Source organism: Poromitra crassiceps (assembly GCF_964638095.1).
Source record: "Poromitra crassiceps genome assembly, chromosome: 8".
Classification (NCBI taxonomy): domain Eukaryota; kingdom Metazoa; phylum Chordata; class Actinopteri; order Beryciformes; family Melamphaidae; genus Poromitra; species Poromitra crassiceps.
In genome coordinates this window covers 5,682,867-5,708,728 of record NC_139629.1, presented here as the reverse complement: position 1 = coordinate 5,708,728, position 25,862 = coordinate 5,682,867, and the positions used below count along the sequence as shown (strand labels likewise).

The window sequence follows — 25,862 nt, the reverse complement described above, 5'->3', positions numbered from 1 at the left end:
TAATGAGTCTCGCATTTTGGTCCTCCGCTGACGCCACTCTCTCTCTAGACGACACATACTCAATTAAAATGAGTGACACACACTCATTGAAAACATCTGTACCTTTTACATTTTCTTCTCTTAGGGACCTGAAGACCATGATTGAGAAGGAAGACACCAAGAGAGAGTTGTTGGGCAACCAGAGCAGCCTGACTGAGACTTACTGCATCCGCTGTCTGCAGCCCTACAAGTTCCTGGCTAGTAAGCGTCAGTGTCTGGACTGCCACCTGTTCACCTGCAAGGCCTGCAGCCGCTACAACAAGAAGGAGCACGGCTGGGTGTGCGACCCGTGTCGCATGGGCAGGTAGGAAAGAGCAAATCAAACCAGCGAGGAGAATAATTAATCTGGGGTCATCATAACTCTGTAGGGGTGTCACAATATATCGTCCCACGAAATTTCGCGATAGTAAAACATCACGATATGTATCGTTGAGATGAAATCTCATATCGCAAAAAAAAAAAAAAAAAAAAAAAAAATTGTTTTTAATAGATTAAGAAACGTCTTTGTTTGTTGAAGTTCAATGTGTGGAAAGTAGTTCAGTTGAACAAGTCTCTGAAGAGACACATGAGAAGTTATACAGGAGAGAAACCATTCAATTGAGTTTCTGGCAAAACTGTTTACTTAGATTAAGAAAAGTCTTGTTGTTTGAGTTTGAAGAAAAACTGAAGATGCATAATGAGAATTTATACTGCTGAGAAACCTTTTAGTTCAAAGTAAATCTAAGTGACGGTGTAACTCATTCTATTTCAAGTTAAGCCTTATCTCCAATCTCATGTTTTTTCTAGTTGTTATTGTAATAACAATTTCCCACAACAGCATGTTTTGTATTTGTGCATTTCAAATAAAATACTACTTTTCCAGTCATATATTGTCATTATTCAAGTTTAAAAAATATTGTTAAAATCGTATCGTATCGTTATCGTGAACCCAGTATCGTGATACGTATCGTATCGTGAACTGAGTGTATCGTGACACCCCTATAACTCTGTGACCATTTTCAACTCTATTCAAGATTCACTTTAATAACCACAGTAAGTAATCAGATTACAAACGAGGAATTTGACTTTGTGCAAGTATGCAGCTCAGCGGTCACATCGGTGGTAGAAGAGGAAGCAATACAGAAAAACACTCACAAATTATGAAGTGCAAAATATAAATTCACATACTGTATGATGGGGGGGGGGGGGTTAGGATAATGTCCAGGGGGAGGGGGGGAAGTGATAAAGTCCTTATTTGTGGGGGCTTTCGGGGGGTCTCAAGTCTTTTTCCATCATTCTGATCAATTCTGACCAAAATCTAGTCAATTGTTTCACTATAAAGCTACCAAGTCTTGCTTGTCTGGATGTGGCTTTCCAATAGAATCATATAGGCCCACACAATCAACGCCAAAAACACCAAAATAATGTTTTTTTCCCGCCAACATATTGATTGCTTGCTCATCATCAGACATCCTTTTTACTCTGTTTATTGCCTTGTTTGTATCACAGAAAGTAGTCCACAAGCTCAGTGAGATTTATTCACAAAATGTCTTTACGAACGTGCATCTAAAGCTCAATAATGAGTGGATTTGATGAATCTCATATAAAGCACACATGCAGCTCTAAAACCTACTCACGGCTCAAGCTCTGCTGAATACATGGTGGTGAATATAAGCTCACCTCAACTGGTTATGGAACTATTATAGCGCCACTATTTTGTGGTTCAGATGAGAGTGAGTACTGAAAAATCTTTTCACTGTTCTCTGACTGTCTGCCAAACCCCTCGCTGTGTAGCTGCATAGCTGAACCTGACACAAGAAGTCCATCATACTTTGATCATCATCATACAAGTCCAGAGATTCTTGCCCTTGCTTTGTGCAAAAACAGATAAAATGGTGTATTGCACTTGTATTTGTATCCATATTTGTCTCTATTTCTACAGCTGCTCTTTGATTAATCTCATCAATTATTCACCCTTTTGTGAAGCAAAAATACGTTTAAACAAGACCTCCAACCGCATTTCCAACGTCAATTTTGAAAACGCCGCCGCGTTTCCAACATGAATTTGAAAACATTGCTTAATTTGAAAACGTTACTCAAATAAAACGACTTGGGTTAGGGTTAGGCAACTAAAACGACTTGCTTAAGGTTAGCGTTATAACAAACCAAATAACAAAAAAAAGTTCAATGCGACTTACCATAAGTAAGTACGATAAGCAAGTACCATAAGTACATGTATCTAGAAATGTTCATGCAACATGTTCTTGGTTCACAAACGTTGAGATTCAACATATCCGTGGTTTGCAGAAACATAACAGAACATTTTATTCTGTGTTTGAACAGAGTTCTGAAGATCGGCACTGTGGAGTGGTATCATGAAAATGTGCGAGCCCGCTTCAAACGCTTCGGCAGCGCCAAGGTGATGCGATCGCTCTTCAAGAGGCTGAACGGAGAACAGAGCACCCTGGAAGGTGAGCAGGCCACTGCTGAGTCTCATTGTCCCAATGCCTACGTGTGTGTGTGCCATCTGTTTAGAAAATAGTACTTCTAAGTAATAGTACTTGAAATATAAAAGTAGGCTAGGTTTTCTTGTGTGTGTCTTATGGTTAGAGGTTTGCCCCAAAAAATATCCATTCTCCATTCTCTCACTTCAACACGTCAACCCAGTCTGATGTCTCCAATTGTGCAGTGCGTGTCTAGATTATTATGTTACCTATAATGATAAGTTTAACTGTATAGAGCTGAACAGTCACGTGACATTTCTTGCCCCGGAAGAGACTTCATTTCGAAAAATCCCTATACAGTATAGACCTTATTCGATTGACCTCACTTAGTGCCCTCTAGTAAGAGAGTGGCGTCAGCTGAGGACCAAAATGCGAGACTCATTAGCCAATGAACAGCCAGGAATGGGTCTCGCGCTACTTTTGCATGCTAAAATAAAGCCGATAATGTACAATTTGATTCATTTCAAGGGATGAAAAACCGTTTCAAAGTACAACACTGTCTATTTTGCTGCAACTCGACAGTGCTGCTTTTTTTACTCAAGAGTTCCACTTTCTACTTCCTGGAAAAAAACTGGTCCATTGGAGTGAATGGAGATGTCGGAACTCTTCTATTATACGGCTCTGACCTCACTCACGTACGGGCACGCCCACCGCCGCCATGTTCTCGACATAGCGCTGCAGCTCTTAAGTGACAACCTATGTGAGAGCAGCGTTTATAGGAAGCTAGCCGCTGTTAGCGTTACCTGTATCGTTCCAATTGTGTTCGGATGGTGACCTGCGTTAGGCATGGCTGTAGTAATGACAGCAATAAAGTCCCCGTGGTTTGTTTCGATCTCAACCGTCCACAGACGTGAAGGGAGCGAGACTGAGGATATGTCAGCAGCACAGGAGAGGTGTGTGGATAGTTGGGAGAGACAGGTGAAACTTTCTGACAGCTCCTCACAGCAAAGTCTGTTCACCTTGTTTTTTCTTTTGTTTATTATTACAGGCATTAACGGCAGCATACAAACAACAACTCTGGGGTTTTTATTGCTGTCATTACCATCGCTATTTTGTAATGGAACAGAAACGACAATAAGGCCGATACTATAGTCGTCAGCTGCAGGACGGTATGTCAACAATATGGCGCTGTCCGGGATTAGCGAATAAGGTCTATAACGAGTTTTAAGGCTGGAACCAAGCTAACCCGTGACCTACTGAATCATGAGTGACCATAAAACATTTCAGTTGACGCAAAAACGAAAAATAAAGACGGACGCACACACGCGACGGAGGGAGACCGATCCATAGTGCCCCCTTTGGTGGGGGACACATAGCTCTCTCTCTCTGTCTCTCTCTCTCTCTCTCTCTCTCTCTCTGTCTCTATATATATATATATATATATATATATATATACAGTATATTTAAGCAATATAGCATGAGAGCCAGTGTGTTGTGGCAAATATATCCCGCTGATCAGTTGTTATCCCACGAGGCCGCAGGCCGAGTGGGATAACTGCTGAGCAGCGGGATAAATGCCACAACACACGCTGCTCGAGTGCTATATTGCTTTTATAAAACGGTTTCCAAGTATGATAATATAAATATAATAATAATACTATAAGTCCGACTGGCATGGTATTCTGATAGAGTCAGTTGAAACACTACTGTAAGGCGGGACTTCTAGCAAGAAGATAGACGTGCGGGTGATTTGATTGGATCGTTCTGGAGACTGAAGTTGACATTGGCCAATCCTGGCGCTTGCTGAGAAGCTGAGAGCTTTTTGCAAAGCCCGACACCAGAGCCGTATGCCGACACCAACTAACGTTACGTCTTATTTAGAAATGCGGGGTTAAGAGTGAGGGCGCGCGAGAGAGGGGTTAAGACATTAGCCCGCGTCTATTCTTGTACAAAACATAATTTTCTGCGAAGTATTAGTAAAGTTATAAGCGAAGATCGATTCACAAGGATCTGACAGCTGTCTCCGCCATTTGTTTTTTCTACACTGCCATTTGAGGTAACCAAAGCCTTTTAGTAAGAGAGTTGCCATGGCAACTCAATAACCCATGGCCATGGGTTATTGGAGTGGGTTATTGGATTTATACAATGGCTGTGAACCAATCAGATTGCTTGATTTGAGAGAGCCGTTTTATAAATATATATATCGACCAGATTTCAGTGTACACTTGCTCAAACTGAAAGCATTAATAACATTAAGAAAGCGATTCAATCAACAATTGAGCGACACAACAATATATGGGGTTATATCACGGCCATGAAGTTCAACATCCTTCTAACTCCAACTGTTTCACTGAAGCTGCTCAGTGGAACAGTTGAGGACTGTGGTTGTAAATGTCCAGAAATGTGACACGGCATGAATCCAAGGTTACAAAAACGGTAGGATGTCAGGTCTCAGGTCAAGGTTACGACCTCAGCAATTATCCATCTGTTTCTCTCATTCCTTTACAAGCCCTCAGGTGACACTGCAGGTCAGAAGAACTGAGTCTGCCGGGCTCAAGGTGCATCGCTGCAAATCTGCTGGAGCTTACCACCAGAAAGCTCCAATAAATGAAAGACTTTGAAAAACATACTATACTGTAACCACATGGAAATGATGTGCGATGCAGCCGCTTGAATCGAGATTCAACATCTTGATATCAGTCAAAGATCACTGTGACAAAGTCATCGCTTGTGGGAATTGAGTATCAGCGTTCAAGTTCAAGAATTATACTTGCTCCTAATGTGTTATTTATCATGTGGAATGTTTAGCTTGCAGCAAGGCACACAACAATATAGCCTACATAATCCCAAATAACAAAAGGTAGAAGCAGGCCAAATACATTTATTTACAGTTCTGCAAGTGTTATGGCCTCCCTAAACAACTTAAGGCTCAACTGGAGACGAAACATATAGGATGCCAAGAGCGCCAAGTCACAAAAAAACAAGGTTTTATTTGAGAAGAAAATAAAGCCGACTCAAAGCAAAAAAGGAAAGCAAACAGAAGGGGTTGGAGATCACAGCCAAACGGAACAGAAGTTGGGGAAGATAAGGGCCAGCCATGCAATGGGCCATGCGAACCCAGCTCTTCCCCCTAAAGAGAATTTCAACTAAACTGTACCATAACAAAACCTGATCACTGAACTACCGGTGATCTCCAGCCCAAACTCAAATAACAAAACTCAACACTCTGAAAACATGCTGATGGGAAACAATAGGAGAGAAAAGGATCCCCCAAAACAGCTGTCCTGCAAGCTGAGTGTCTGTCTGCCGCCCGCTGCTCCTCAGCTCCTCCCCTTTTAACTTAACTTTAATGGTTAATCGACTTAATTTGCTCCAGACCAGCTAGAATAGAAATCAGGTAGAGGAGAGCGAGACAGCATGAGAGAGAGAGACACAGGGAGAGGACTAAACACACCCACAAGCAGTGACGGTGAGTGCCAAAGTCACACCCTCTTCCGGGTTTGGCATCCACACCAAGGGATTTAATCCGCCATTAATTTTTCCATAGATATTTCATAAAATGCTTGTAAATATAGTTTTACTTGGTCAAGCCAAGCGATTCAGCTATATATAGAATCAGGAGAGACCAACATTTCATTCGGGGAAAAAGAAAAACGATTGAAAAACGTTTCAATTTTTTTCCTTTGTTTTGGTCCAAGTGAAATGTTATATGGTCTCTCCTAATTCTAAATATAGCTGAATCGCTTGGTTTGACCAAGTATAACACATTTTTATAAGCATTTTACAAAATGTCTTCATCAAAGTGATATATGTCCTTCTTGAAGTTTCCTTTCTCTTTTTCAGACAGTAAGCCCGCCTCAGGAGACAGAGCAGGGATTTAATCTCTTCCATCTTTTCTGTTCTTTTCTGCTTTCCGCCTCGGGCCTTTCACAGCTGCTGTCTGTCAGTCAGAAAACGTCTCTGCCGAGACGAGGCCCGGGCCTGGTCTCCAAATGTCAGCTCTTTGTCCTCAACTGACCAGCACTAGTAGAGACTAGGGATGTAACGATATACACTCAACTCACGATTCCATACAATTCACCATACTGAGTTCACGGTACGATTTTCTGAACAAAATGAGATTGCAGACAAATTATGACTGAAAAAGATTCCTTTAATTATCTCTGACAAATATTTTCTTCTCTTGATCAAATTAAAGAATCCCTTTTTTCTCCTGAGGTAGGGGAAAAACTGCAAAACACAAACTTTGCAACGAATGCCTATTTCCTTTTCTTTGTCAAAGAAAAACGGGGGAAAAAAGCATCGCAGTACATTTTTCATCTCCCCGATTTGAATCTTCACACATTAGTAGCGATTTGTAACTGTCCCGCGATGAAATGTTACAGTAGGAACACTGGGCTGTTGAGTCACATGCTGCCTGCTGCAGTTCAGGAGACAACGACATTAAGCGAGATGACTGATGAAAGCGTTTGTTTGTTTACTGCATGTGTTTAAAGTCTGATGCAGTGACGATCCTGGCCTTCATCAAAACCTTGTCATGAACGCGCTTTTGCCAAGATGTTCATACACTTGACAAAGCAGTGACACCATCCTGCGGCTACGTTCACACAGCACATAAAGCACGTCTCCATGAAACACACTGTATATCAGCAGTGTCAACATTTTCACCATTATAATACACAGCAGGTTTCCCGGGTGAGGTCATCTCATCAGGGGACCAATGAAATGTGGAGATACAGCCGGGTGCCCTGGTGCTGCTTACCCTCGCCGAGTTGCCCTGGAGGATTTGGGGAAAGCATGCGGAGCGAGCTGGTTGGCTGGCTCGGACCAGCGGATCTTGTGATCATCCAGTCACATGTCTCCCATTCTGCCTGCTGCAACTGAGTGATCCAATCCTGCAGAAACAGACAGAGAGAAAGAGCAGGAGAGAGAAAGCGGGAGAGAGAGACAGAGCAGGAGAGAGAGAGACAGCAGGAGAGAGAGACAGAGAGAAAGCAGGAGAGAGAGACAGAGAGAGCAGGGGAGAGAGACAGAGAGACAGCAGGAGAGAGACAGAGAGAAAGCAGGAGAGAGAGACAGAGAGAGCAGGGGAGAGAGAGACAGAGAAAGAAGGAGAGAGAGCAGGAGAGAGAGAGAATAAAGACTAGTTTCAGAGGAACTCCCCACATCTGTGAGGATTATAATGCGGAATGCAGCTCACAGGCTGTGCAAGGATGCAAACTAGCTATGAAACATGCACTCATACATTAAATATGCATGTGAACAGATGCAGCATTATGTTCAAAATGATCAACAACCAGCAGTCACAAATAGACTCCCATAGGACCAGCTGGCTTACGTTCAACATGCATGACTGTGTGTACACGCACACGCGCACATTCTTTGGACTATATATTTCACTGTGGTCCGTCAGGCCCCCAAAGCTCTGAGGGTGTCGTTGTCTCTACATTGAGAGGAGATGAGATGTAACAGTGCTGCTGACAACACTGTCTTTGTTGACATGAGGGGCGCGCAAAAAGGATTTTAAGTCAATTAGTCGTCTATTTTGGCTCCTTAGTTTCCTGAGGTTGCTTTTGTTAATTAATTCTATTTGGAAAGTTAAGCAGCTACGTAAATGATCTCCATCTGTACGGGCGTATTAGAGTTAATGAATGGCATCGTTACTTTTCATGACTCATTAACTTTCAATGAATGAATGAATGATACAATGTAATGAAAACAATCAAATCAGTGTCCACGATCATTTGCATGAAAGTGGAATTGAACACCACCCGAATCAAACTCTCTCTCCCTCTCCCTCTCTCTCTCCCTCTCTCTCTTCTCTCCCTCCCTCCCTCCCTCTCTATCTCTCTCCCTCCCTCTCTTCCTCCCTCTCCCTCTCTCTCCCTCCCTCTCTCTCTCTCTCTCTCTCTCTCTCCTGTTTTCCAGAGCCAGATGAGTTTGATACTCAGAGTATCCCCGAGGTGCACAGTAAGTAGACTCATGTGCATCTGTCCCTGTATGTAAGACCTGGATCAAATGCTATATGTGAATCATTATTTATAGATCTCTTCCCATCTCAAACCAGCTTGATTGTAGATGGTGTGCGATTGTCCAGATGCCATGCATCTGGACAATCCAGACAAGCGCTGCTGCCGGGCACAGAAAACCATACTCAATTGATTTTAATATGCTTTCCAGTTATTTCCTCCACCATCCGGTGCTCACTGTGCTGGTAACCTGCCCGAGGGAGGTTGAAACTCAACTGTTTGTAATAGTATTTGACCCGGGCCTTTTTCAAGTCTAGAGCAGTCAGACAATACTGAGAAGTCATTTTCAATAACCTACTGAGCTGTGTTATACTGTAAACACAGTGGGAAGTGGAACATTGCTGATTTTTTTTTAACTCTCTCCTTGGCTTTGAGTTTTGATCCAGCCTGGACTGGAGTCATGTTCATGTGTAATGCTTAGTCTGCTCCTTTGTTTGCTTACAGTACCATGACTTTTCTTCAGACTAATCATGACGCTTTACTGTAAACATGAAAATGTGAAATTAGATGTCAGAATTGAATGCTCTCATTAATGAGAACATTAAACAATACAAATGATCCCTTTAGGGCGGCTGTATAGCTTTGAGCTCCTCCAGCAGCGGTTTGGGCTCTGATGATCAAGAGGTTTTGGTCAGGCTGGCACAGTCAGAGCCTATGGAGAGGCATGAGAGCAGAGCCAGGGCAGAATTAGTCAGGAAGAGTCAATGAGATTTATTTTTTTATTCCTCTGCCAGCGACAGCCGTGGCCGGAGGCATTACGTTTTCGGGTTGTCCGTACATGTACGTCCCATTCTCATTCAGACGCGATGTCTCAGGAACGCCTTGAGGGAATTTCTTCAATTGTGGTTCAAACGTCCACTTGGACTCAGGATAAACTGATTAGATTTTGGTGGTCAAAGTTCAAGGTCACTGTGTGACCTCACATCCGTCCGTTCATTGCACGTTAACGTGATATCTCAGGAATGCCTGGAGGAAATTTCATTACGTCTTGCACAAAATGTCCACTTGGACTCAAGGATGAACTGATTTCAATTTAGTGGTCAAAGGTCAAGGTCACTGTGACTTCACAAAATATGTTTTTGGCCATAACTCTATAATTCATACGCTAATTACAGTATGACCAAATTTCACACAAATGTCTTATTGGATAAAATGATGAATTGATGACATTTTATATCCAAAAGTTCAAAAGTCAACTTCACTGTGACATCATAATGTTTTGCTTACCACTATCATTCTACAAACACAGTGGAAGATCTGCCACTTACTTTTTGCAGAAACCAAAATCCTTTAAGTTGACCTAATAATCACATTAATCATCATTAATCACCCCAACATACTTGTATGAACAAACCAGGACAGGGGACCTCCTGGACCTCTGGTAGTCCACCACAAGCTCATTGGTTTTGCCGATATTGAACTATAGGTGATTGTTGCTGCACCATGTGACGAAGCTCTCTATCAGTCCTCTGTTCTCCTCTTTAAATATTGTCTCTGAGTGAAGATCATGGGCCCTATCGTTGCAATCGGCGTAGAAACTGCGTTTAAGGCCTGGCGCAGCCCAGATTAGTGGGTGTGGACCAGCGCACTCGATATCTTGGTGTCGGCGCTACACGCGGCCTCAACCATTATAACCATGCCTTTTAAGCGTAAAATTATGCACCCTCTGCTCATTGGGGAAGTGCAATAAACGAATCACACGCTTGCCTTTTAAGCTCCAATTCCACGGATTAGTCCAGTAAAACCAGAAAAGCCAAGCGCTCTCCTCCCCCCCTCCCTTTCATCCCCGTCTATCTGTCTCCATATACAGTATAGGCTATTATTCCATATTATTATGCTTCTCAAACCAATAAACTGCAGTTTAAATACTGCAAGCATGTAAATACGCTACACTATAGCAAGATCAAATTGAAAAGAATGTTCTAAACGCATCAGCTAGAAAAATATAGCCTATCCCTATATGATGAGATTAATTAGATTGGTGAAAGTTTGTCCAGAAAGATATTGTTTTCTCTCCCCTGCTGCAGGTAGGATGATGCACATAAATATAGCCTACATTATGTAAAGTCATTGCATAAATGTGTTTTTATTGTAAAACTAACATGTGAAGTAGAGCCAATTTATTGGAGCGGACATCACAGTAGGACATGACAGTAGAAGCGCGTTACGCTGTCACTTATCTAAATCATGTTAAATCGACGAGGGATATACTGTATATAGGTCCAGGATGACATATATGTTTCACATAGGGTGGTGTTTTCATTTCATGTTTTATTTGGTCCAATATTGAAATGTTCTACAATTGCAGGTTGTTTTACCATTACACATTATTTAGATCTACCTTCATATCTATTTCGGCTCATTTGGTTGCTATTTAGTAGCGAAATGGAGTAGGCCAATGCATGCTGGGACATTTCACAGGCAGTGAACTTACAACTTCTTTTTCCTATGGGACGTGTGTTGTGTCTGTCTGAGCAAGGGAGTCCGAGAGAGACAGAGAAGGGTGACAGAGGAGAGGCAGAGGAGCGCTCCTCGCAACTGGCGCACTGAATAGGCCTGGTTTCAGAGAGAGACAGAGAAGGGTCACAGGGGAGAGGCAGAGGAGCGCCCCGCTCAACTGGCGCACTGAATAGGCCTGGTTTTCAAAAGCGCAAAGCGCTAAATTTACGCCAGGTGGGAAGATATCATTAGGCCGGCATTTAAGGCCGAAACGCCCATTCTCGCCCATTCAGGGAGTGCGCCACGCCCATTCAGCCTAAAGCGCATTTACCAGCCTAAAGCCATGTTGATATCTTCCCGAGGCAGGCGCAAGGCACGTTTTTTTGCGTTTAAGGCCCGTTTTAGCGCCAAAGGCCTGTGGGAGAATAGGGGCCCATGTTTCTCACTGGAAAATATTCACTGGAGTCATACATGTCAACATAGTGTCACACAAAAAAACGTAATCCCTGTTATTAAATTCCGTCAAAGTGTTCACTACATACAGTATATTTCTATTTTTGTACGTTTTAGTAGTATTCATCATTATAATTTAAATAATAGCTTAATATATTATAATATTTTTTATTGGTCATCTTTGTGGTGGAAGTAGCAGCAGCAATAGTAGTAGTCATATTTATTAGTGTGTATTTGTCTTCTGTATCCATGACTGTGATGTGGCAAAAAGTGCATAAAAAATAATTTATCTTGGAAATCATAGGGATGTTCATACAAGTAGTCAACCAAGTGTTTAATGTGCATAACCAATCTGTTGCTGTTGTTGTTGTTGTTGCTAGGCCTGAATTATTTTCAGCTTTTTCACTCTCACTCAGCCTTGAGCTCCTTCTCTTGTTTCTACCACCTTCTTCCTGTCTTTTTCCTTCCATCTCTCTCCCACGTCTCCTCCTTGATTCAGTAAGAGAGGAAACTTTTGGAACAAACTGTTTTGTATAAAAGCAGCTCGCTCATAAACGCTCTCGTAAAAGCCGGGCTGAAAACACACTTGCTCTTAACTCCTTGTGCCACGCTCGCTCTGCCAGATAGAAATGTAACATTTGATATGCTGGGAAGAAGAAAGCTCTGGCAGAGAAGAGATGTGTCAAATGTACGACTGTATGGTGAATTTCCCGTGCATAATGCCACTAAAATGTTCACTTTGCTCACGTAGAAAATGCACAAATCACGTTCGCACACAGAATTGATTTTATTGATTTTATTTGTAGACTGCATTTGTTTTCAGATGTGTGACGGGGTATTTCATTATATGTTATAGTTATTACCAGCTTTAGATGAACACCAATATGTCTGTCTGTCTTCTTCATTACCAGATGGATATGAGGAGCACAACATGGATGCCACAGATGCACAACTCTACAAAGGGGTATGGCAAATCTTTTCTTCCTCTACGATACCGATACTCGTTACTGATTGTATATTACAGGTAGTACATGTGGTTCTTTCACATGTTCAATGTTTCACTTCCCAACACACGTGTATGAGCAAATAGATGCAACACAAACACTTTCCCCCTCTCTCCATTCAAATCTTTGTTTGCTTATTCGGAAAATGAAAATAAATAAACAACATCATGCGACTCTTTTGGAGGCACTTAAGTTTTAGTGACTTTGTGGCTAGCGGAAAGCATTCCGCTTATAGCGCATCATAAACCAAGAAGCATATCAATTTGCGTCCAGACAGCTGAACTGAAGTAGCTCTGTCTCTTTTCACGAGTAATCCATGTTGAGACCGCGAGACCTTGACATGTGGAAACCATCAATAAACGACACCTGATCCGCTTCAGTGCTCTGGGTTTGTTGCTCACTCCTAACATGTTTCTTGTTTGTTAATAAAAAAAAACACTAAACGCTAATCTGCACAGAGACAGTTACATTCACCTTAAACTGACTGTCTGCATGCGCTCTCTGACATCAGCTGACCCTGATGTTTGCAAAGGTTCACAGCGGTCAGTGCTGATAGATGTCATACTGACAGCAGATCCTTCTCGTTGAGGAGCTGAGGTGTGCACCAGTTATCTGCTCTAGGCCGGCCCCTCATGAGCAGTTGGAATGCCGTGACAGCTGCTGAAGACTAAGGTTAAGCATGACGGAACCGGCACCGGCCACGGTGCATCGTGGGTAAATACCACGCTGTCACACTGTTAATCACACACATGAAAGAGTCAGAGTGAAAAGTTGAAATAACCTCTGGTTAAAGTTGTGAGCTTTGAAAAGAGGCACTGGAATTTGTCATAAAACCAAGACTACTATTGTTTATACCACAGTGTCTGCGCAGTGTAAAACCTTAGATTTGTTTATTTTCAATCACTACAGCGGCTGTTGAGGGGAGGAAATGTTTTAAGGGACGTTTGGACTCTGCCGGGTCCCTACAAGCATTTTCCTTTTGCTTGCAATGTGACCATCAAGTAAGGTTTCATTTGTCTCTTATGACTGGACTTTTGATTGATGTTGCACAAAGGAGGACCAGAAGGCAGAGTGGTGCTTCTTGCATCACTGGTTGTATTTTCACAGAGTGCCCTCTAGTGTTCCATATAGAGTAGTGCTCTTTTAGGCCACAGTCATGAAACACAAGTGTAATAATGATATGAATGTAGCGGCACTAACACTTTACTGACCCCCGTAGGGGTATTCTCTCTTCACTTGCCCCTTCCAGTGAAGTTCAAATCTCCAGAATTGTCTTGCTTCTTCAGTGTCTTGCCCATGTGTAACCTGCATTGTGTAGTCCCCCCCACAGCTGGGGATCGAACCGGGAACCTCCGGCATGGGAGCCGGACGCTCTAGCAAGGAGGCTAAAAGCCATGAGGCTCTAGCATCTGTTGCAGAGCGTGTCTTGAGGCGTCGGGGAGTGAGGTTTACTCACTGCACATCACTTGCCGCTGGCAAGGACACTTCATTAGGCCGGATGCTCTGGTTTGAAATCGGGTCTTCCAGTTGTAGGACAGTGTCTTTAATATTGAGTTGCAGCCACCCTGCTGCAACTCATGCAGTTAAAGATCTCCAGAAGCATTTCATTGTTGTTTTAGACCCACACAGTAGTCCCTGAAGTCTTTGTTATGCTCCCTTAAGTGTTGATAACCTCTTTCGTCACACTATAAGAGGTTTCTATAGGAGGTTTCCACTACTCTTTTATCCTCTCTCTCCTCTGCTCTTGACTCTCTCTGCCCTCTCACCTGGAAACCTCCTCGATCCTCTCCCCCTGCTCCTTGGCTGTCTGAACCTCTGCGATCTCATCGAACAGAGCTTCGGGCAGCTGAGAGGAAATGGAGAAAAACACAGAACCCCAGAGATCTCTTTGCTTACCACCTTATCCACTCTAACGTTACATCTGCTGTCTCAACAGCAAAAACCTCCGTCTTCATTTCTGAAATCCAGTCCTCTGCCTCCAACCCCAGCAAACTATTTTCCACCTTTCCCTCTCTCCTCAACCCTCTCTCATCTCCCCCACCATCCTCCCTCTCAGCTGATGATTTTGTAACCTTCTTTGCTAAGAAGGTAGAGGACATCAGCTCTTCCTTCCCCCCTCCAGTCAATAGCTGCAATACTCCCGACCCCAACTCTCTGACTCCTGCTACAGGGCTTACTTCCTTCTCTCCCCTCTCCTCCGAAGAGGTCCTTAAGCTTGTCAGGTCTAACCGTGCCACCTCCTGCCCCCTTGATCCTATCCCTTCCTCTCTTCTCCAATCCATCTCCACTGATATATCTCCCTTCCTCACTACCCTTATCAACTCCTCTCTATCCTCTGGTCTTGTGCCAGCTCCTCTAAAGACTGCTAGAGTCAAGTCACTCCTTAAGAAACCCTCCCTTGACCCTACTGCCATCCAGAACTACCGTCCTGTCTCTCTTCTCTCATTCATTTCCAAAACCCTTGAACGGGCTGCTTCCGAACAACTTTCTCTCCATCTCTCCCAGAATGACCTACTGGATCCTCTACAATCTGGCTTCAAGGCTTCTCACTCTACTGAGACAGCTCTCCTTTCAGTCACTGAGGCCCTACACACTGCTAAGGCCTCATCCCTCTCCTCTGTCCTTGTCCTCCTTGACTTGTCTGCAGCTTTTGATACAGTAAATCACCAGATTCTGCTCTCTACTCTCTCTGATCTAGGCATCTCAGGATCTGCACTCTCCTGGTTTGCCTCCTATCTCTCTAACCGCTCATACCAGGTTCTATGGCGAGGATCCCTATCCAGATCCTGTACTCTTAGCACAGGTGTGCCCCAGGGCTCAGTCCTGGGCCCCTTGCTATTCCTTCTCTATATCAGATCTCTGGGCCATGTGATCTCATCTCATGGCTTCTCTTACCACTGCTATGCTGACGACACTCAGCTCTACCTCTCTCCCCCCCCCCCCCTCAGACACCCAAATCGAGGCACGTATCGCTGCATGCCTCAAAGACATTGGTGCTTGGATGTCTGCCCACCATCTCAAGCTGAATCTTGGGAAAACAGAGCTACTCTTCCTCCCCGGGAAAGACTGTCCCCTCACTGACCTTTCCATCTCCATTGACAACACTACCGTGTTTCCCTCTCAAACAGCTAAGAACCTTGGAGTGATCCTCGACAATCAGCTGTCCAACTCAGCGTACATCGCAGCAACTGCCCGCTCCTGCAGGTTCTCCCTGTACAACATCTGCAAAATCCGTCCGTTTCTCACAAGAGAAGCGACACAACTCCTGGTCCAGGCACTTGTCATCTCTCGCCTGGACTACTGCAATGTTCTTCTGGCTGGGCTACCTGCTGTAGCCATCCGACCGCTTCAGCTCATCCAGAACGCTGCAGCCCATCTCTTATTCAACCAACCCAAATTCTCTCATGTCACTCCCCTCTTCCGGGACCTTCACTGGCTTCCCATTTCTGCACGCATTAAATTCAAAACACTGGTTCTGGCCTACAGGGCAGTACACCAGTCAGCTCCCCTGTACCTGCAATCTATGGTCAGGCTCCAAATCTCTCACCGTTCCCTCCGCTCCTCCACCAGTGTAGGACGCTTTGCCCCTCCTTCACTACGGGGGCTCAAAAGTCGCTCATCCCGTTCGCGACTCTTCTCGTCCCTGGCACCTCAATGGTGGAACGAGCTTCCACCTTCGGTCAGGACTGCTGAATCACTGCCGATCTTTCGGAACAGACTAAAGACACACCTTTTCAGGCTCCATCTGGGCCCTTCTTGAGCTAACTTCTTTCTCTCTCTTCAAAAAAAAACAAAAAAACTTAACTTGTACCACTGTTCCTTCAAAAGTTGTAGTTATCATAGACTGTGTAACATAGTTGATTGCTCTATTTCTCACAAAAATGTGTTTTGGATAAAAGCTACTGCCAAATGACGTAATGTAATGTAATGTAACTATAGAGTGACAGTCAACGGTTAATTTTCCTTCCAACTGATAGCAATCACATATTAAATGACAACCGTAACAGAAGAGAATCCGTCGAATTCAGCCTTTAGCAATAGGATTTCTTTAAGGCTGTTTGAGAGAACAGAGCTTTCCTCTCCTATCATCCCTTTTCTTGTCCTCTCCTCTGTCCCCCGCCCCTCCTCTCTGTTGGTGATTCCTCCTCTCTGTTGGTGATGGTGTCCCCCTGCCCCTCCTCTCTGTTGATGATGGTGTCCCCCTGCCCCTCCTCTCTGTTGATGATGGTGTCCCCCTGCCCCTCCTCTCTGTTGATGATGGTGTCCCCGTGCCCCTCCTCTCTGTTGATGATGGTGTCCCCCCGGCCCCTCCTCTCTGTTGATGATGGTGTCCCCCTGCCCCTCCTCTCTGTTGATGATGGTGTCCCCGTGCCCCTCCTCTCTGTTGATGATGGTGTCCCCCCGGCCCCTCCTCTCTGTTGATGATGGTGTCCCCCTGCCCCTCCTCTCTGTTGGTGATGGTGTCCCCCTGCCCCTCCTCTCTGTTGATGATGGTGTCCCCCTGCCCCTCCTCTCTGTTGGTGATTGTGTCCCCCCGGCCCCTCCTCTCTGTTGGTGATGGTGTCCCCCTGCCCCTCCTCTCTGTTGGTGATGGTGTCCCCCTGCCCCTCCTCTCTGTTGGTGATGGTGTCCCCCTGCCCCTCCTCTCTGTTGGTGATTGTGTCCCCCCGGCCCCTCCTCTCTGTTGGTGATGGTGTCCCCCTGCCCCTCCTCTCTGTTGATGATGGTGTCCCCCCTGCCCCTCCTCTCTGTTGGTGATGGTGTCCCCCCTGCCCCTCCTCTCTGTTGATGATGGTGTCCCCGTGCCCCTCCTCTCTGTTGATGATGGTGTCCCCCCTGCCTCTCCTCTCTGTTGGTGATGGTGTCCCCCTGCCCCTCCTCTCTGTTGGTGATGGTGTCCCCCTGCCCCTCCTCTCTGTTGGTGATGGTGTTTCCCTGCCCCTCCTCTCTGTTGGTGATGGTGTCCCCCCTGCCTCTCCTCTCTGTTGGTGATGGTGTCCCCCTGCCCCTCCTCTCTGTTGATGATGGTGTCCCCCCTGCCTCTCCTCTCTGTTGGTGATGGTGTCCCCCTGCCCCTCCTCTCTGTTGGTGATGGTGTCCCCCTGCCCCTCCTCTCTGTTGGTGATGGTGTTTCCCTGCCCCTCCTCTCTGTTGGTGATGGTGTTTCCCTGCCCCTCCTCTCTGTTGGTGATGGTGTCCCCCTGCCCCTCCTCTCTGTTGATGATGGTGTCCCCGTGCCCCTCCTCTCTGTTGGTGATGGTGTCCCCCTGCCCCTCCTCTCTGTTGGTGATGGTGTCCCCCCTGCCCCTCCTCTCTGTTGATGATGGTGTCCCCCTGCCCCTCCTCTCTGTTGGTGATGGTGTTTCCCTTTCTGCTCCCCAAAGATGAAAAAGACCAAAAGGCTGCTCACTGTCCGTCCCTTCGATTTCGATCTGGACCGTGACTACTCCGTCGACTCCAGAAGCCAGTCCTACCAGGTACAAGCCGGACAACGTTGTCAAACCTGTCCTAAAACAAACAAATCTTAATGTGCACGCCTTCATCCAAAGATGCCCTCTGTTTCTGCTTTAGCTTCTCTCTTCCTCCTTTGTCAAGCCAGACAATATTTGGCAAAGGAACAATGTAGTACTGTTTCACACTGTAGTTAATCATCCTCTTTTACGGCTACAGGCAGCACACACTCATGATGTACATGCAAATGTGAATTTTGGTGTATACACAGGCACAAACATACATACATACATACATACATACATACCAAACAAACAAACAAACAGACAGTCATACATACATTCATACATACATACATACATACAAACAAACAGTCATACATACATACATAGACTGTTGAGGATCAACTGAAGCCCCATTCTGATGATCAAATCTGTTTTATGTTGTATACGTGATGTCATCTCATGATCCTCTGATAAACAGAAAATGCTGACAAGATAACATTTTGCCAAATGTAAGAGAAAGACTCCAGGACTGGCATGAGCTCAAGTTGAGACAAATGTAAGAGAAAGACTCCAGGACTGACATGAGCTCAAGTTGAGACAAATGTAAGAGAAAGACTCCAGGACTGACATGAGCTCAAGTTGAGACAAATGTAAGAGAAAGACTCCAGGACTGACATGAGCTCAAGTTGAGACAAATGTAAGAGAAAGACTCCAGGACTGACATGAGCTCAAGTTGAGACAAATGTAAGAGAAATACTCCAGGACTGACATGAGCTCAAGTTGAGACAAATGTAAGAGAAAGACTCCAGGACTGACATGAGCTCAAGTTGAGACAAATGTAAGAGAAAGACTCCAGGACTGACATGAGCTCAAGTTGAGACAAATGTAAGAGAAAGACTCCAGGACTGACATGAGCTCAAGTTGAGACAAATGTAAGAGAAATACTCCAGGACTGACATGAGCTCAAGTTGAGACAAATGTAAGAGAAAGACTCCAGGACTGACATGAGCTCAAGTTGAGACAAATGTAAGAGAAAGACTCCAGGACTGACATGAGCTCAAGTTGAGACAAATGTAAGAGAAAGACTCCAGGACTGACATGAGCTCAAGTTGAGACAAATGTAAGAGAAAGACTCCAGGACTGACATGAGCTCAAGTTGAGACAAATGTAAGAGAAAGACTCCAGGACTGGCATGAGCTCAAGTTGAGACAAATGTAAGAGAAAGACTCCAGGACTGGCATGAGCTCAAGTTGAGACAAATGTAATAGAAAGACTCCAGGACTGACATGAGCTCAAGTTGAGACAAATGTAATAGAAAGACTCCAGGACTGACATGAGCTCAAGTTGAGACAAATGTAATAGAAAGACTCCAGGACTGACATGAGCTCAAGTTGAGACAAATGTAAGAGAAAGACTCCAGGACTGGCATGAGCTCAAGTTGAGACAAATGTAAGAGAAAGACTCCAGGACTGACATGAGCTCAAGTTGAGACAAATGTAAGAGAAAGACTCCAGGACTGGCATGAGCTCAGGTTGAGACAAATGTAATAGAAAGACTCCAGGACTGGCATGAGCTCAGGTTGAGACAAATGTAATAGAAAGACTCCAGGACTGGCATGAGCTCAGGTTGAGACAAATGTAATAGAAAGACTCCAGGACTGGCATGAGCTCAGGTTGAGACAAATGTAATAGAAAGACTCCAGGACTGGCATGAGCTCAGGTTGAGACAAATGTAATAGAAAGACTCCAGGACTGGCATGAGCTCAGGTTGAGACAAATGTAAGAGAAAGACTCCAGGACTGACATGAGCTCAGGTTGAGACAAATGTAAGAGAAAGACTCCAGGACTGACATGAGATCAAGTTGAGACAAATGTAAGAGAAAGACTCCAGGACTGACATGAGATCAAGTTGAGACAAATGTAAGAGAAAGACTCCAGGACTGACATGAGCTCAAGTTGAGACAAATTTAAGAGAAAGACTCCAGGACTGGCATGAGCTCAAGTTGAGACAAATGTAAGAGAAAGACTCCAGGACTGACATGAGCTCAAGTTGAGACAAATTTAAGAGAAAGACTCCAGGACTGGCATGAGATGAAGGATCAAGTTGAGACAATGGCTTTATTACTGAGGGATCAAGTGGGGAATTGATACTCGAATCCCGGCTAATGGAAGCCACTGCGAAAAACAAGTGGAACGAGGAGAGTTTTTCAAGACAAGTTCCATGTTGCAGCAGTGGCCTAAATCAGAACAGATGAACAGAAACCTAATGGCAATAAATGAGCAAATGAATGTGTTGTAATTGTAATCTTAAAATGTAGTTATAGTATTTGATACTGTTTGGCTTTTTATGTTTCATTGTCTCAATTTAAATAATCGAATGGTTCACAATTGAGCAATTGTAGTAGACATGACCGATACATTTCTTGTGAATTCAATATTTCACAATTTATTAGAAGGATAAACCCCTTGAGATGAAGCATCTCGTTTTCGAGGGGGTCCTTGGCAGGAATATACAGAAAGAAAACGGGTGTTACATAAAACAAACAACATACAAATACACTCACACATACACATCAGAAGCTCTCCCAGGCCGAGCCACTCCCCAACCCCTTAGTCCCCCAAAGATAGCATAATATATACAGTGAGAATACATACTGTAAGTGTACACATACCCAGATAAGGTGAATTTACATGCATGATGTATCATGAGCAAGTTATTTCAAAATCTCAATCATAATTAGAAGCAGGAGCAGGTTGTTTGAACATAAGTGAGGAGAGATGCCTTGAAGGACTGAAAAGATGTGAGTGAGGTAAATTGTACCAGTCAGATGGAGCTTTAAATTGAAACGCACGACATCCAATTTCTTTGTAAATTCTAGGAACAAAGAAGAATGGATGCTCAGCATGCCTGCTGAGACTATACAGTGATCTATATGGAATTAAGAATTATTTTAAGTATGAAGGACAATTAAAGACAATACATTTAAAAACACACTGCAGCCAGTGAGAATGTCTACGAGCTTTAGGCGTTAACCAGTTTAGTATAAAAACTATATAAAGCAGTTATGTCCATTTGAATTACGTTCACAATAGGGAAGATTCAGATCTTCATGAAGATGATATTGAGCTTGGCTGATGATATATGAATCACAGAGTGCCCAACTGAACGGATTCTTTTACAGGCCTCAATACCTCCTCGTATTTGTTTAATCATATAATTAATCCAAAAACTAAATAGCTCTTTAGTTTGCCTGCAGGGTGAATAATATCAGACACAACTTTGACTGTGGGTGTTTGTATAGCCATGTAAGTGGATAACCCTGTACTCTCTTTTAATCTAGTTAGCTGGGAAATAAAATTAAGTGGTAAATTCTGAGATTTAAATGCCATGTGGCCAGTGATCCAAAAAGTTAGTTTCCTAGTTTCCTACCATGCTTACAGATGAAAGTAGCCCAAAATGTACCTACCTCCCTTTCCTCTCACATCCAAGTGTCTACATCGGTGCTAGCCCAAAACAGCCCAAGATCGCTGCAATTCCTGTGTATTGGTATTATTGGCTATCGGGGATAAATGACGATGCTATTCCTAATTCCTCTCTCCCAGCCCCCACACACTCTGGATATCATGGAGGGGGGCATGAGGGATTCCATGATCGGTGAGGAAGACTCCGTTTTCCATCAGATTTTGGAAAAGAGAAACCAGAAAGATCAGGAGCCAGATCTCAATACTGAAGTCGGGCTCCACTCCAACCGGAGCATGATCCTGGGCATGGCTCCGCAACACGGTAAAGAAAAGAAAAGGGGACACACATCTCTGGTCACCTGAATGGCTCCACCAATCGGCACAATTATACACATAACAAGCGCAAAAACCTTGAAGCCCACAGCACAGTGGTGTGGCCATTCAGCCTGATGGCTTTAGGCAATGTTTTCGAGGGTACGTCAACAACATGGCTAAATGCAGGCCCGGCGTTGGGCGTTGGGTGTTGGCCCAAACTGGCCCCCCCATTTTTTTGGCTAAAAACGTTTTTCCGTTTTTCTGTTTTAAAGTTTAAAACGGAATCTGGCTGTCATTAGGCATTGATTAACTGAATGCTATTGCTAACTGTTACTTTGAACATCCATTTGCAATGATTCTGGCTGGATATTAACTACGGTATTGTAAATTTGTCACAATGAATGCAATTTGTGCACAATGTGTAAATACATTTAATATTAATTGTTTAGGCCTAATTATTTGTAAAGTCACAACCCATTAGAGATGTGTGTAGTTCTTCATAGATTTAGCCTCTTCATTTTGCTCTCAAATGCACCAGGTTGATGAATTTTACTTTAAAATGTACAAAATCTTCTTCCGGGGGAGAATCCCCCCGGACCCCCCTTGGGTAGCTTGGCCCCCCCAAGCTAGGGGCAGGCCCCCTCTGTAATTTGGGTCTGGAGCCGGGCCTGGCTAAACGTTTACAACATGGACAATGGTCCTATCCCTAAGCCCACCCTAAACCTAACCCACCCACATCCCTCCAGCCACTCCCCATACCCACCCCTCAAATCCTAACTCTCTACGACCTGCCTATCCCTACTGTCCCTTTTCCCTAGCCCTGCCCCCTTCCTGACCACGCCACCTACCACCAACCACATAGCTACACCTAGCCACTCCCGTTACCCACCCCTCGAACCCCGACTCTCTATAACCTGCCTATCCTTAGCTAGGGCCCCTTTTACCCAGCCCCGCCCCCTTCTTTGACCACCACCCACATCCCCCTGGCCACGCCCCCTAGCCACCCCTCGAACCCCAGCTCTCTTTCCTTCCTATCACTAGTTTCGACCCCTTTGCCCTTTGCCTCGCCCCCCCAACACGACTGCAAGCCAGAGTTTTAACCTGTCAAATGTCTGTCAAGTGATGTAACGGTCCCCACTAGATCGACAGAAGAAACTGAAAGACTGAGTGTTCTGAGCCTACTCTCTTTCCAGAGGACACTGCGTACCCAGACAGCCGGAGCATGCTGCCTCGCCCCGCGTCCCGGCTCAGCCACTCGTCATGTGGCAGCGGCAGTGTCGGGGCGCCCCGCTGCAGCAGCTTCCTGTCTGGCCTGTTTGACTCGGAGGAGGAGGAGGAGGAGGAAGACGGCGGTCACCGCTACCCGCTCTATCACTCTCACCAGCCGCCCCGCAGCCACACCTCCCAGGAGAGCCTGAACTCAGGGACCCCGACTCCACAGGTGCTCATAATGACTCACAACAGTTATGCAGGTTGTTGTGTACGTATCAACACATCGTGCACACAGACACTTAACTGCATAAGCACACACATGGAAGGATGATGAACATAGTTGTGATGTTCATTCTTCACACAATGCTCAAAATGGGCTTCTCTTAATTCAGTTCTTATGTCCTATATCAATCAATGTTGCTAAAGCATCTGCAAAGACTACAACCCATATGGTTTTTAATAATGGATTGTAAAAGTTTAGAGCGTCCAGGATTTTCCTTGGCAGAGCTTTTAGGCCTCTGAAAAAGCATTTGGACCAAGAGACACTAAAACCAAGGAAAGCAATCAAATGAATTGTTTTAGGTGACCTGCCAGCAGCTCCACAGGGTTCTGCCCCGGCAGAGTGAGTGGTAGGGGACAAACTGGAACATGAAATATGCTAAGCTTGGGGTACTCTTCAGCATTAGTGTCACAACAAGCGATGAGTTGATTTTAACCCATTGATACCCATTTGTGTGTGTATCCCTTTAAGACCGCGAACCGCGTCATATGCGGTTCGCGGTCTTAAAGGGATACACACACAAATGAGGGATATACACGCAAATGCTGCATCAGGTATCAATGGGTTAAGAATTGTATGGTATTTCTGCTTTGCCAGATGCAGTGCATTATTAGAGAACGAAAGGAAGAAAGAAATCGATAGTTGAGAGCCAGATTCAGACGCTCCACTTTTCTTACATCCTTGCCCACTGCAATGTTCTAGGGTTCTTGTTTCTTCCTTAACACGTTCACTGCCGTCGACGAGTTAACTCGTCAAAAAAAAAAAAGGATCAAACCCTTTTACATCTCCTATAAAAATATGGGAGCTATTGAATGTGTATTACCTATTTTACCGACCCACTAAGTGGCGACAGTGCTCTCCAGACTAGAAAAAGCCGAGCAAAAACAGCAGCGTGAGGAAGCCATTCTCATGAAAATGGATTGGCCAAAAACGCTTTCGCTTTCGCGCTGGGAGCTGGCGGTGGGGCATTCCAAAAATAGATTCTGGGTGCAACACACTTTGAAACACCAGCAGAAAGCTCAGAATCGCACGCAGCTTCATCCCAGCTGAGCTCACAACCGAAAACCCAGAAACGAACGAGCCCCATCCAGACTCGCCCGACGAGCGGCCGCCAGCAGCCAGGCAGCACAGACAGGCAGAGACTCGCCTGTGACAAACGCTGCAAAGCCACCAGAGACACACCCACGGAGGGAGGAGTTTGAAGGAAAGGGGGGTGGGGGTGCTGTTATGGAGGAAATTACTGTTCAGAACTATTGTTTAGATGTCTGATGTCTCACTGATGCCAAAAATAAATAGTTATAGTGACTGTTCTATCGAATTTCACAAAAATGCATTTTTCTCAGCTTTCCTTCTCAGACGCTGAAACCATGCTGTATTCAACTGCTAATGCCTACATAACAGAACATGATAAAAACTAACTCTTTTAGACAGAGAAAGCACACATTCTATTAGTTCTTTTGAGATATTTTGTGTTCACAAAGTCCTAGCAGAAAATAATCCTCGGCTCTTGAAAGATGAGCCAGAATCCTCAAAAAAAACCTTGGCAGAAGCTACCTACAGTATTGAAAAAACTGTTGGCAGTGAATGTGTTAATAGGCCTATATCCGATAAAGATTAAGGTTTGTTTTTATGAAAATAAACTCTACTGTCACCATAGCAAAGCAAATTATACACTTCATATTGTCCCCACTTGGATGAGTCACATGGGTGACGACAAATTTGGCATGAAATTCTAACACATGTAATTGTATTTTTGTCATTTGATGGTCTGGTAGAACGAAATGAAATGTGAGTTCACGTGACCGGGCTGCTTTAGCAGGCTAGGTGATGGCCTGTGGGTAGAAGCTGTTGTTGTCTCTGGTGGTTTTGGCGTACACAGTGCTCTGTAGCGCCTGCTGGAGGCGAGGAGTTCAAGTTCAAGTTCAAGTTCAAGTTTATTAGTGTCCCAAAGGGCAAATTGAGTTGCAGCATATAGACATACAAATAAGAACATTGACAAGAAACAACACAAAGTAGCATGTTAAATGTTACATGCCTATAGTTAAAATAAATAAAAGGCTAAATAAAACATCAAGGACCTTGTTTGTGGCACACAATGACCGATAATGTGCAAGGTAGCATTAAAGTGCACAGCAATCGGTAAAGTGCACAGCAATCGGTAAAGTGCACAGCGATCCGTAAAGTGCACAGCGATCCGTAAAGTGCACAGCGATCCGTAAAGTGCACAGCGATCCGTAAAGTGCACAGCGATCAGTAAAGTGCAGACACGCAGCGACCGGTAAAGTGAGGTAGTAGAATAAAGTGCACAAATGGCCAGTAAAGTGCACAAAGTAATGAAAGATAAATCAATAGTTAAAAACAATAAAAGCAATAAAATAATAGAAACCATAAAATCAATAGAAACAATACAAACAGCGGCGGAGGCTGAAAGTAAAAAATGATAATAAAACACTAAACCATCAATGTCTTCCCTCAGCAGCGTTCAATGCTCGAATGGAGACAGGGACAAAGGAGAACTTGTGCCTATTTTTTGTGGCCCGTGGGGCACACAGTCGACGACCTGAAGGAAGGAGCCTGTACTCCGAGCTTAGAGGGTGGGCTGCGTCTGAACGGATGGACAAAGCCTTCTTAAGTACTTGTCTGTTAACACATTGAGTGCCAAGGACGTCTGTGCACGTCCTAAAAAAAAGTAACGTTCAGTGCCAAGGACGTCTGTGCACGTCCTAAAATCATAATTCATATTATTCCATA

At 44.5% G+C, this 25,862-nt stretch overlaps 1 protein-coding gene across 1 annotated transcript in view; it reads left to right on the top strand.

The window, feature by feature from the left end:
- LOC310781655 (melanophilin-like) overlaps nucleotides 1-25,862 on the top strand; it is a gene marked incomplete at its 5' end in the record, with an annotated part of 67,975 nt that overhangs the window by 17,626 nt on the left and 24,487 nt on the right. The window contains 6 exons of the mRNA XM_083642254.1: nucleotides 125-343; nucleotides 2,362-2,489; nucleotides 12,295-12,347; nucleotides 17,772-17,864; nucleotides 21,446-21,626; nucleotides 22,813-23,060. Coding sequence (XP_083498380.1) covers nucleotides 125-343; nucleotides 2,362-2,489; nucleotides 12,295-12,347; nucleotides 17,772-17,864; nucleotides 21,446-21,626; nucleotides 22,813-23,060 — 922 coding nt within the window. The remainder of the gene's footprint in view (nucleotides 1-124; nucleotides 344-2,361; nucleotides 2,490-12,294; nucleotides 12,348-17,771; nucleotides 17,865-21,445; nucleotides 21,627-22,812; nucleotides 23,061-25,862) is intronic.